This window comes from Rhinatrema bivittatum, chromosome 1 (assembly GCF_901001135.1).
Source record: "Rhinatrema bivittatum chromosome 1, aRhiBiv1.1, whole genome shotgun sequence".
Taxonomy (NCBI): domain Eukaryota; kingdom Metazoa; phylum Chordata; class Amphibia; order Gymnophiona; family Rhinatrematidae; genus Rhinatrema; species Rhinatrema bivittatum.
The window spans coordinates 50,696,101-50,709,533 of NC_042615.1; the positions used below are offsets into that span (position 1 = coordinate 50,696,101).

Consider the following 13,433-nt stretch of genomic DNA (forward strand, 5'->3'; position numbering starts at 1 on the left):
TGGCCAAGCGGGATTTTACTGTATGTGTTCCTTCCATGGGCCTTAATAGAGAGAAGGTTGAAGAAGGAACTGGTCAAGATGGTCTTGGTGGTTCCAGACTGGCTGAGAAGGCTCTAGTAGGCAGATCTGATAAGACTGTAGGCAGACCTTCTGCTAAGGTTTTCAGAAACCAGAGGCTTCCTGTTTTGGAGTCCAATCAACATGGATGATTCTTCTCTTTTCATTTATGACTTGGCTTTTAAGAGGTTGCATTTGCAACGGAAAAGCTATTCTTCCTCTGTAATTCCACTCTGTTGAAAGCCTGTAAGAGGTCTAATTCTGTGATCTTTATCTTAGTCTGGCTGAGTTTTTAGGCCTTTCGCAAAGTATTCAATTTACTATGGCAGGCTGATGTTTATCATTTTAGCCTTTCTCCAGCAGGGTCTGGATAAAAGTTTGGCATTGAATTCACTTAAGGTCCAGGTTGCAGTTATTACCTCTTATGGCTTTCCATCCTGACGTTCACTTTATTTGGGGAGTTAAGAGATCAGAAACTCTCTTAAGATCAGTGGCTCCTAGTGGGACCTTAATTTGGCTCTCAAAGGCCTTGTCTTCCCCTCTATTTGAGCTTCTGAAGCAAATGTCTGTCAAGGATTTTTCTCTAAAAGCAGTGTTTTTGGTTGCGATCTGCTCAGCTTGGCATATTTCAGAGCTGCGAGTCTGAAGTCAAAAAAGGGGAGGCTTGCACTGGAAGCCTCCCCTTTGTCTTTCTAGGCCTAGAAGCTGCAGTGATTTAGTAATGTGCAATATAGTCAAAGCTGATTATCCAGATGTCCTGGTAACTTGGACATCAGGGATCCTTTCCTGGTGTTTTCTGCCAATTCGGTGACTATTCAGCCAGTGCATGCTTTCTTACCCTAGGTGCTTTTGGTGTTTCAACTGAATCATTCTGTTTACCTCTTGGCCCTTTCCAAAGATGAGTGTCTGTGCAAGCAGGTCTTCGAGATTTTTGGATGTCCATTGGGTTCTCCTAAGAGATTTGGAACTTACTAATTCCTTTCAGTGTCAGATAAGCCTTGTTTGGAGGTCTTTCCAAGGGTGAGGCAGCTTCCAAAACTACCTTGGCCAGATGGATTAAGGATAGTATCTCCTCAGCGTATGTACTCAAGTGTCATCAGGCATATACTACCATATGAAGCTTGCTGGGCAGACTGGATGGACCATTTGGTCCTTTTCTGCCATCATTACTATATTACCATCTGTTCGAGCTCTTTCTACCAGGGCTCAATCGTCTTCCGGGCTGAAGCTGTGGTTATTGCTCCAGAGAACATTAGAAAAGCAGCTGCTTGGTCCTCTTTGAACTCTTTTGTCAAACATTACTGATATTTGGGCTAGGGAGGACACAGCTTTCAGAGCTGGTATCCTTAAGTCGGCCCTTACTTCCTCCCTCCCAGAGTAGTTGGGCCTTGGAACTTCTCACTAGTCTGGATTGATGTAGGATGACAAGGAAGAAGGAGAAATTTCTTACCTATTGATTTCCTTTCCTTTAGTCCTGCTATATCAGTCTAGGATCCACCTGGGTGGTATGGCGAAGGACAAGTTTCTTCCAGCTCATATGGATGATAAGAAGTGCTTATTCACAGGAATTTTAAAAGTATGTGTAAGTTTATTTATTTATTTATTTAGAACTTTTCTATACCGACTTTCCAATAACAGAATTACTGATCAATTCGGTTTACATTTTGAACAATAACAGTGACAAGCAAATGTCTTACAGAGAACAGGAAGAATAACTTGGAAATGAATATATGGGGTTAAACAAAGAAATACAATATACATAGCCTAATATAGGCAGAGGCAGATAACTTCTGTGTGGGGTTGTGTATAGCTTTTAAGACTGTCAGGAGGTTGGGAATTGCATTTTGTACTTTTGGGCTGCCAAGGAGTTAAAGTTGAAGAATTCTTTGGGGAATTCTTTGTGATGTTCTATGGAATTCTTTGTGTTGTTCTATGGGTATTGAATAGGGGTTCAAAGAGTTTTTAGAATTGAACTTGTCTAGTTCTTGTATAGTTCTCTTATAGGTTGTTGACAACAACTGATGTTCTTATATAGATTCTCTTATGGTTTGATTGAAAATGATTTAAAGGGGGACCTTGGCAGAGAAGCTTGTGCTGTCTGATGTTATGGAAAAGCTTGGTGGAAGAGCCAAGTTTTAAGTCTTTTTTTGAAAATAATGGGGCATTGCACTGATTTGAGTTATGGGTTATGGGTTATGGGTTATGGAGAGGTGGTTCTATCAGAGGATCTGGTTTTGAAATTTGTTACAAGTTTATTATCTATTAAAGTCTGGGATGTGTTTAGTGCTTTGTTAGAATATTGCACCACATGTTAATGATGATGTTCTAGAGCAGTGGTTCCCAAATCTGTCCTGAAGGACCCTCAGCCAGTCAGATTTTCAGGATATCCACAATGAATATGCAATAAGATAAATTTACACTATTTGGCTTATTCTCATTAGAACCTCATGCAGACATCTCACTGAAACCTGCAAAGTATATCTGTAACAGAGGCAATTGAAAGGGAAGGGGCAAATATAATTCTGAAACCATGTAAAAATATATGATTTACATAAAATGTTAGGGTAGAAAAATTGTAAAAACAAATAGTACTGCTGCTTTAAAGATGACTTCAATAAATATATAATTTGCTACAATACAAGATATTTGACCTTTGCAGAATGATTCCAAGCACACTTGTAAGACTACATAGAGATAAATGAAGGAGTGGGCCATTTAATATGCTTATTCAAAAGGAATATATATGAATCATAAACATCTGTTTTAAAATAATCCCAAAGAATTTACAAAAATTCCTAAGAAAGAGAGGGGAGGCTTGATGTGGAAGCCTCCCCTAGAGACTGCAGTGCATTTAGAAATGTGCAGTACATTTCTAGCTGATTTATCCAGATGTCCTGCTAATTTGGAAATCAGCCCATGTCTCATACAGTGGGCATTAGTTAGCATTCCTAATGGATGCAGCGATATCTGGGGGGACTGTCTGCTTCCTTTTTAGGGCTCCTGATTTTATGACCTGTATTTCTTTGGTGCAGAGTTCCAGAGCATTTTTACATACAACACAACACAAAGCAGAGCTCACTGAATAAATGCTATAAAAGTCAGAGCATTTAAATATCAAGGGGGCTGAAAAATAAACAGCATAAATCCCGCAACTGTAAAAAAAAAAAACCCAAAAAAAAACAACATCATAACATTTAAATCTCTAAAAATAAATAAATAAATAAATGTCAGGAAATGGAGATTCATGTTTTTTATTCCTAATGCCAGTTTAATGTAGAAACACTCATGTATCATCTAGGCCTGACTGTAACCACCAGCATCCTGAGATCCATGATCATAGGCTTGCTGCAAGGTATTTCTGTGGGGAAAACCCTTAGTTATGCATAGCTGTGAAGTACAGCAATGTGATTTTCATTTCTTTGTGTGTGTGTGTGTATGTATATGTGTTTGGTTTCCTTTTATTTTGAACAGCAAGCCGAAGCTGTGCTGACCTGTTCTGCCTGGCTTTGACATTGCTCCAGGGCCCGCTCTGTAAGGTCACATCGCAGCCGACAGGGTAACTGAATCCCTATCCTGCCTACGCAGCAGCTTCTTCTCAGACCTAAATATCTCGGCTCTTTTCATTTTTCGTTTGCCACCCAAGATATTAATAGATCACCAGTACCACGAAGGACAGGCTGTCAGCAAAACTGCTTTTAAAACGGAAAATGAATCCACAGATTTATAGAGTGAGCATAATTGATCAGTGAAAGCTTTAAAAAAAAAAAAAAAAAAAAAAAAAAAAAAGGTGTTATGGTGTTGGCTCCTCTGAGATTGATATTGTCCAAATATAGAAAAGCTCTCAAAAACAGAAGTAGAAAATGTCTAACATGGTATGGTAATCATATACCAGGACCACCCTATCTTCAGACCTTCTTAAAGGTGAACGCTTGTGCCTTTTTTTTTTCTTTTTTGCAAAAACATAGATATTTGACTATTTGCTCTGCAACAATTTTAAATGTTTGTTATATTTCAAAGTAATAGTACTGATAAAAAGACTGCAGCATCGATCCCAGAGTCCCCCAAAACAGGAATGTATCTCATGTTGGGCACCTTTGTCCTCTTATATACATTCGGTATGAGTACAGGGAAACAAGCTAGAATAACGGTAACAGTTCAATATTTGTTCTATAAGAGATGGACAGCGGCCCATGATTTCCTCTTGTCTGATTCCTATGTACACCTTAGATCGATACGTGCGGTTCTCTTTCTTGCCTTTGACCCCGACCTTCACCTCTGCAGCATGCCCTCCATTGCCCTCATCCCTGTCTGTGCAGAGTTTAGGATTTCAGTTTTCTGCTGACTCTCTTCTGCTGCTTCTCAATTTCTCTCTCCTCTCGAAATGTATTTTAATATTTTGCACGCGGCTTGTAATGCTTTCTGTTTAAAGTATATGTTGTCAAAATTGTACTGCATTGAACCAGGCAGGAGAAAACTGCCTCCAGGGGAGGTTTATTTTGCAGTGAGAAGTGGGATGAGCTGTGCGAGTGTTGGTCAATGTGTGGTCTCTTCTGGTGAAGGCGAAGCGACCAGCGGTTTACCACAGGGATCGGTGCTAGCCAGGTCCTCTTCATCGTCCCTTATAAGTGACACCGGGGAAAAGCTTGAAGGGAAAGTTTACTTGTTTGCAAATGATAGGAAAACCTGCAACAGAGCAGACATATCCGAGGGGGTAGATAAGATGAAAGGTGACTTTCAAAAATTGGAACAGTGGTCAACATTTTTTTCAATTACGCTTTAATAATAATAATAATAATAATAATAATAATAATAATACCGTAGTAAAAGATCATGCATGTTGGATGCAGAAATCTAAGGGCCAAATACCATTTTGGAGAGGAAGACCTAGCACCAAAAGGAAAGAGAAGTGGCAGTCGTCATCTCAGATTATCTCAAAGAAGCCAATCAGTATAGCATAAAGTTGAGAAAGCTAATGGAGAAGTAATGTTACCTCTGTAATGAGATCCCACCTTGAATCTTGTATGCAAGAAAGGGACATTGATTAAACAGAGGCAATTCAAAGGAGGAGCGCAAACATGGTGCATTTCCTCTTCTATAAATACTATATAGGGAGACTGAAGAAGCTAAAGATGTACCCTTTAGAAGAAGATAAAGGGGAAATCTACACCCATTCAAATATCTAGGCTGCTTCAATAAAGAACCAGAAGCTAGTGTTTTCCATGGAATGAAAAGCTCAAGGACAAATAGTCACCCTTATGAAACTGAAGGCTCAAAAAGAATCTTAGAAAATACTTTTTAACTGAGAGATTAGTGGATGCCTAGAATAGATTTCCAGCAGAGATGATAGGAGCTAAAGTGATGGTAGAATTCGAGTATCTGGAATAAACACGAAGGGACCTTAGTGGCAGAGGGATGGAGAACACCGCAAATAACATAAGATCTATGACAGCACAGTAGGCAGATTGAGTGAAGCATGTGGTCCTTAACCATCAGCAGTTTGTGTGTTTCTGTAGTGCACATACCAGTCTTCAGTGTCAACCATGAAGTGGGAGGAAGGACAGAAGAAGAGCATGATAGATGGGAAGTCGAGCTGGTTTATTGTCTTTCTAAATGTGCCTTAGTATGGTCAATAGCACAGGGCTTCCCAAAACTGTCCTGGGGACCACACAGTCAGTCGGGTTTTCAGGATATCCACAATGAATATGCTTGAGATAAATGTCCCCGCACTGATTAAAGGAAAGTTGCACTGTCTGTATAATATGCAGTATTTGAAAAAAGTATATAGCAAGTAGTAACATAGTATTCTAATACAATCGATGATGGTAGATAAAGACCAGTAGGCTCATACAGCTGGCCCAGTTTTTCTGGTCTAAGCTGCTATGATTATATCCCAGCTGTTACCTGTAGAAACATGACCACTTGTAGGATTTCACTTATTATCTAAGTCAGTTTTTTTTTGTTGCCTTCCCCTGGGGTTCTCTACCATCCTAGGTAGATGAGTACAAACTCCCATACTTAATCCAATAACAAGGTCCAACAAAACCTCCCATACCTTACCACTAAGCTTTGTAATAATCAAAATGGCTATCAAAACTAGTAAGGCTGCTGCCCTGACATCTGACCGCCTAGGTCTCCATGGTCTCCACCACCGACCCACAGGCATTTGGCCAGTTGAATTTTGGGGAGTTGTAACCTGCTGGTTCTTATTCAACCATCATCTAGCCTACAGGCTCACTAATTTGTGCTTGCTTTTCCCATGCCTTGTATCCTTATCTCCTCTTCCCTTACTTCTGCTCTCAAGGGAGTGAAAGTTGGGCTGTTTGCAATGTTCTTACCTGGGTCCTCTATATCTATCGTAGCATCAAATATTTTCGCAGTAAAGAAATATTTCCTCATTTCCTGTGAACCTTCTTCCTTGAAACTTCAGATCATGACCTCTTGTCCTTGAATTTCGTTTTCTATGGAAAATGTCACCTTCCTGTACTTTATTAAACCATGTGAAAGATTTGAATGTTTCTATCATATCTTCCCTCCTCTTCTTTCCTCCTGTAAACACATTTTGAATGAATGTCTTAGGCCTCCCTTTGTAGGGTGAGCATTGTACGATTTTAATATCCTTTTTCTGAACTGATTCTATCCTCTCAACGTCCTTACAAAAGTATGTTCTCCAAAACTGAGCTTGGTTACTCTGTTAAAATTCTTAACTGCTAAGTTGTCATCCTTGGCTTTATTTAAACCAGAGGTTCTCAACCAATTTCTCTGGACCTGCCCAGCCAGTGTGGTTTTCAGTGGTATCCTCAATGAATATGCATGAGAGATGCTTGTTTGCACTGCCTCAATTTTATGCAAATATCTTATGCATATTTATTGCAGGTATCTTGAAAACCAGGCTTGAATAGGCAGGTGCCAAGGACTGAGCTCAGAACCACTGCTTTAAGCTGCTTTCTTCCTCTCTCCCTACATCTCGGCTCCCCAAACCTGTCCTGGTGACCTCACAAACAATTGGATTTTCATGATATCCAACTGTTACATATGCATGAGATAAAGTTGCATACACTAGAGATCCAGAATAAGCAAATTTATCACATGTATATTCTTTGGGGATATCCTGAAAACCTAAGTAGCTTGTGGAGTACCCAGGACAAATTTGAGAAATCCCTGACCTTCTCTCAGAAGAAGCAGCCATGTTCTGAAAAGTGTCACGAATGTCCTCCTAGAAGATGGCCGTCTGTACTGCTGTTCTTTTCTGATATCACAGTCGGTACAGCCCAGTTGGATTCAGTGTGCCTACGAGGTAATTTTTGACACCTTCTAGGTAGCTTGGTGCTTCCAGGGCATTAAGATAACTACTCCAAGAATTTCAAATAAAAGTGCTTAACAGTAACATTTTAACTAGACCCTAGTTGTCATGTATACTTTTGAACTGCATATCAGCACACAAAGGGCACAGCTTGCTTTCAGAGCAGCATTACTGTCAAAGAAACATGTTTTTTAAAAATTAAATCAGCAGCTAATTTTTTTTTTAAAAGAAAGCTGTACATATTTCCTTGTTTCTTTCACACTTCTGTTTCCTTCATCAGATCAAACAAGTATCTTCTCCTGTTTAACTGTTCTGTCTCCCACCCCAACCCCGCAATGTAAGAATTGAGCACGCTGGTGCTGTTTGTCATCAGATCCCAGTGCTAATGCCACCCTGATAACTCTGAGAGAGGAATAAAACACCAGCAACTGAATTGGAGAAGGACAAAGGCCGGGAGGCCCTAAAATAAAGCGAATACCGTTACTTAAAGTAGCCGTAGAAGGAGTAAAATGTCTAGACAAAAGAAAATGGGGAACTACAGAGAACTAGTAGATGGAAAAATTAAGCCAGGTAATGAAGAGTGTAATATTCCAAGTTTCAGAGCTCCTGCAGTCATAAACTTGCCAGAAAGAAAAATGGCATTGCAATTCCTTGTCTGACAGAAGAGAATAAAAGGAACAGTGGCCTGTGCTGACTGTGTGTCTTCTCTATCTTCCAGAAGCCTTCCAGAACCCCTGATGACGTACGATTTGCACGGAGAGTTCATCGTCCCTGCCAGTAAATATTTGGTTTATATTCTGCTGTAACTCTTTTTCGCTAGCACTTGTTATCCAGGCTCAGGAGCAGGCACCGGACGTGTGGTTGCAGATAAAATGAAGCTCGCCGCTGCAGCTTTTAAATTAACGCCAACTTTTAGACCAAAAAAAAAAAAAAAGGAAAGCAAGGCTGTGCCAGACTTTTCCTTATATGTATTTTAAAATTGCCTGTTGCCTAAAAAATGTGAGTTAATAAGTATAAAAAAATGCAATGTTTTTAAGCAAACCGTAACCCTTACCTAGTGTCTGTTCCTGTGCCAGTGTGATCTTTTACCTCAGTCCTTGTCGAGGGTTGATGACCCACTTCAGTTTTTCTGTGAGCGATTCTTTCATTCCTGGTTTTACTCCTTCGTGTGCATGGACTTGTAATTTCGATTTCCTTAAGAAAAGCGAGACAGAAAATCCATGCGCACCGAGGGCTAAAACCAGGACTGGATCAACTTTCCCTAAATAAGGGCCAAATTTTAAAAAAGCCCGCATGCGCAGAAACCGGGGGGATACGTGTGTGGTCGGGCCGTACCCGCGCTGGGCGCATTTTTGCAAACAGCCCGGCCACACGCGTATCCCCCGATATTCTCCGAAGGGCTGGGGGTGGGGTGGGGGCCGGCCAGGACCGTGGCCATTAAGCCCTGTCCCGGGGAAGCATGCACGGGCAGCTGGCCGGCGCGCGTAACTTACTTCTACTCATTAGAGCAGGTAAGTTATAAAACAACAACAAAAAAATAGGGTAGGTAGGGGTTAGGGGTCGGGGAAGGAACTGGTGTATAGGGAACTGTGGGAGGCGCTATCGCGCACATGTTGTAAAATCGGCATGTCCATGTGCTCGCCTCAGGAACCACCCGCGTCTTAAAATCAACCCTTAAATGAATAAACGCATCAGGTGCATGGGTGGAGAGTGCTGACATGCTGAAATCCCCCTTTTTCTCTGCTTCCGTGTCTAGAAGGGTGTCTCGTTGCCATACATCAGTGGGATGGGATAAGAAGAAATCTAGCCAGACATACTGGACACAAATAAACAAAGAAACTATTTTTACCACCCGCTTCTAGGCCTCGATTTGTTAATAGGCACGCTAGGATGGCAGAAATCTAAGGGGGCAGCAGGCTGGCTGAAGATTTGCTGCCTTCCAGCTGTGAATCTCACTCTGTGGGAAAACGGCAGCGCTCACCTCCCAGAAAGCATGAAGAAACAGGAGGGGGGGAGGGGGGAGCCTGGAGCAGGCGTGGGGGAGCTGCTCTGCTCCCTAATCCAGCCTCCCCCATCCTGTCATTGGGGGACAGGAGAGGAGCTGATGAGTGCGGAATAAACAGATCAGGAGAAGATGACTTTTGGGGGTTAGGAGGGGGACGAGTGGGGGATCGTTGGGTGGGGAGAGGCAGGGGGATGAGAGGCACTGGCCAATATGTGAGAGGTAGGGAACAGGGGAAGGGGAGGTAGTGTTTGTGTATGTGAAAGAGAAAGGGAGTAATGTGGAGGTGCCTGTGTTATGTATTGCCAGATCAGGTGAGCGGGCGGGAGCTTAGAGAGGAAATGCAAGGGGAGCAGGACTGCAGCTCAGCAGGAACATCTTCCCTCTCCCCGTACCCCTCATTCAGGCCGATTCTGTAAAGTGCGCTCGGCCGTGCGCACTGTTTAACACGGGCTTGGCCGCATGTTTTCGAGGGGCGTCTGTTACCCCCTTACACTAAGCGCAGGCGTTAATTTATGAGCAACTCGGAAAAAGTGTACAGAAAAGCAGAAAATACAGCTTTTCTGTACACCCTCCAACCTAATGTCCTGGTGATATTAAGTCGGAGGAACCAAAAGTGTAGGAAATAAATAAAAACTCTGCCGGCCGGTCCAGTTAGGAGAACGGACACTCAATTTTACCAGCGTCCGTTTTCCTGGGCCAAGGAGGTGGTGTTTATTTATTTATTTATTTGTTTATTTGACAATTTTTCTATGCCGTCGTTTGGGGTGCCCTCACAACGGTTCACCGTTCACATAAAAATAGAAAAAAAACAATCAGCCAATTAGTTATAAATAATCGCCAATAGCGCCTCCTTTTAGCGCGACTCCTTATTTAAATATAGGATTGCGTGCCCAGGGGAGGCGGCTGGGTTGTGTGCTGGGAGAGCAGTCGCTCAACACGGAGCGCTCGCCCTGCCGCGATCTTTACAGAATCGGCCTGAATGTAATTTGTATTCTCCCTTTCTAGATCTGAGTCTGTCCCCCAGATCCCGGGACTTTCCTGCCTTCCTTCCCACCTCTCCCTTGATCCCCCATACCTTAGAACTCCACCCCATCCCGATCCAAGATCCTTCCTCCATCTCAGCCCTCTTTCCCCATCTCAGGTTACATAGAAGCACGATGGCAGAAAAAGACCATTTGGCCCGTCCGTATAATTTACCTAACTACCCTTCCCATCACTCACTCAGAGATCCCCCCCTGCATTTAGCCTATACTTCCTTGAATTCAGATATCGTTTGTCCTGAATTTTAAAAAAAGCATTCTCGATCTTTTATCGTCCCCCTTCCTCACTCTTTTCTATCTCCTGTTTCTCTCCCTCTCCTCTTTCCTCTCACTGCATTCCTGGTGAACCCTCCCTTTCCTCTCCCCAATACCCAGTCATCTCTGTCCTTGGTCCTCTCTCTCTCTCTCCCCTCCTCTTCTCATCCCTAAGATTTTTTCCCCCACCCTGTACTAATACTTGAGATCTCCTTTCGTCACCCAATAAAAAGAAAATAAATGATACAGATGCAAGCAAGTTTGGAAAATTACTTCATTTTTTTTAATGTAAAACAAAAGATGGAAATATTTGTCAGTGAGCTGCAGAATGTTCTAATTTCTGCTGCAGAATCTGTGGAGCTGTATCTTGGACATTCTGCTTCCTGTTGTCCAGCCTTACTGTGGGAGGAGTGAGTCCATAGCATCAATAGTGCCTAGGGGCGGCGAAAACCTAAATCCGTTGCTGTCCGTTGTTTCATTTGTGGATTTATTTGCCACTTTTCTTTCAGTCGTACTAGCGATTGAATTTCAGATCTGTGAGCTACCTGCAATCCGTCAGAAAAAAAAAAAATTACAATAAATAACCACCGTTCCAGGCCTGCCCACAGCAGTGTGCAGCTGATAAAAATAATCAAGGTCAGTATTTAAAAGCCATTTAAATGGATATCTCAAAAGTTATCCATCTAAATGGCAAATTAGGCATATTCAGCTACTTATCCAGCTAAATTATAGGGGAGCTTGAGGCAGCCATGTTTCTCATAGAGCAGAGAGGAGGCGCCAAGACCAGGGTGAAAGATCCCTTGCTCCCGGAAAACTAATTTAAGGTTTCTGAGAGGGATCGGCAGAGTCAGGGGAAGGGGGTGCCGCTAGACAGTAAACATTTGCGGGCGGGTGGGAGGGAGAGAAGGGAGCGTGCGGCCTGCTTTGATAATTTTCAGTACACCAATATGGGGGGACGGACGTCTTGTTTATATTTTAAGGAGTTGGGGGGCCTTTTTGGGAGGGATGGTGTCAGTGAATAGACAGGATATGCTCTGCTCCTGTCCTACCTTTTCATAAGACCCTCCAGCCCTTAGGGAAGGAGTTTATTATTTATTTAGAGATGAGAGTTTCCCAATAGAGTTATTTAGAGAAATGAGCCAGACTGGTTGTATGAAAATAACAATCTCTTTATTCGGATAAAAGTTATAATCTTTTAAAGTATGTGATTAGTTTATGAGGCATTATATTTTTCAAATCTTATCTTAATCAAACAGTACAGAGCTATAAGCAGAATAATGATAACTATAGTTACTGAAATTATAGCAATTAGATTAATATCTACTAAAGACATTTTCCTAGTAAAATAAAGTCTTCCTAGTACCTGCTTAGCTAATACTAGCTAGGGTCAATTATACTTGCTAGGGTTCTCTTATGCAGAAAAAATCAAATGCTTACCAGTCTAATGAAGCAATTAGCCCTTTAAAGTCTCTCTCCTGCGGTCAGTCAAAGTTTATCTTGCTCAGCTACCGCTCCTCTTTTCGTACTGTTCTTAACAGGGGGTTTTTTATAGACAGAACAGCCAGGCCGGTGGGGGCTCAGATTTTGAAGCCCCCCCCAAGGACAAAGATAAGGGAGTTGGAAGGCATCCCAAATGGGAAAGTTAACTTTTTTGCCCACCCGACAAAGGGTAGCCAGGTGGGGGCTCACATTTTCTAACTCCCCAAGAACAAAGAAAAGCCTCCAAGGAGACAGGTGTCTGAAGTTGGAAGGCATCTCAAAAGAGGCCCTCATCTAATGAAATGTACAAAAAAGCAGTTCTTATGCTTCAATACTAACTTGGTGTAACTGACTCCACTGTACATACATGATTACAAAGAAACACATATTCTAACACATATTCTAACACATTTTCTGACAATGGGGATGGCCCGCTGCATGTATTTTATTGGTTTTCATTTTTAACAGCGCTGCTTAGCCAGATATCTTTAAAGATATCCGGTTAAGTAGCACGTTGTCTGGCCACAGAAGCCCGGATAATTGTAGAACATATTCAAACATAGCTAGTTCAGTTTTAAACTTATTCTGCTAAATGTAGCCAGATCATTTTAAGCAAGTATATTCGGTGGGATGTTTTTATCCCGCTGAATATACAGGACAAGTTATCTGGATAGCTTGTCCACTAAACGGCCTCCTGAATACTGGCCTCATCAATATTACATAATCAAAACATCAATGTATAAATTACACCATCAGAAATATGTATCATAACTAACATTTATTGTAACTAACTGACTTGGTTTTGTATACATAACACAGAATGTAAGAATTTGACACCCTCCCTGAAGTCATAAGCTCAGAGAGAAAGCACTGAAAGCCAAATAAAGAACGCAGTAGTTGTCATCAGATAAGGACCACTCAGTCCACCCAGCTGCCCCTCCATCTCCAATCATCTCCCTCTTTTGTGCTTTCTTCCGCCCTTTGGGTCCTAGTTCTGAACCGAAATGGCAGATTCTGCCTCTGTTTTAGTCACCACATCTCCGTTGGTAGTCGATTCCTTGCAGCCTCAGCTCCTGTGTGCCTCCGTGCTAGAAGTTTTATATCATGACCCCTTGCGTTTTGAACGCCTTTTTCTGTGAGAAAAGCTTCTTTCTTGAACTTCCTTGAAGCTTTCTTGGTCTCTGCATGTTCCTATCATCTCCCTTGCATGTTCCAAGTTCCTTAGGTTTCTCTGCCATTAAAAATAGATTAGGTAAAACAAAAATTTAGAGCATCTAATTGGAAAGTGAGTGCCTAT

At 41.9% G+C, this 13,433-nt stretch overlaps 1 protein-coding gene across 5 annotated transcripts in view; it reads left to right on the forward strand.

Annotated features, from left to right (window-relative positions):
* Positions 1–13,433, forward strand: part of ARHGAP10 (Rho GTPase activating protein 10) — a 626,731-nt gene that overhangs the window by 402,767 nt on the left and 210,531 nt on the right. For all 5 annotated transcript variants that reach the window (XR_003857144.1, XM_029604362.1, XM_029604453.1 and 2 more), the window contains one exon: positions 8,076–8,134. Coding sequence is in view for 4 of the 5 variants with exons in the window: in XM_029604362.1 (XP_029460222.1) it covers positions 8,076–8,134 (59 nt within the window). In the remaining variant the exon portion in view is untranslated. The remainder of the gene's footprint in view (positions 1–8,075; positions 8,135–13,433) is intronic.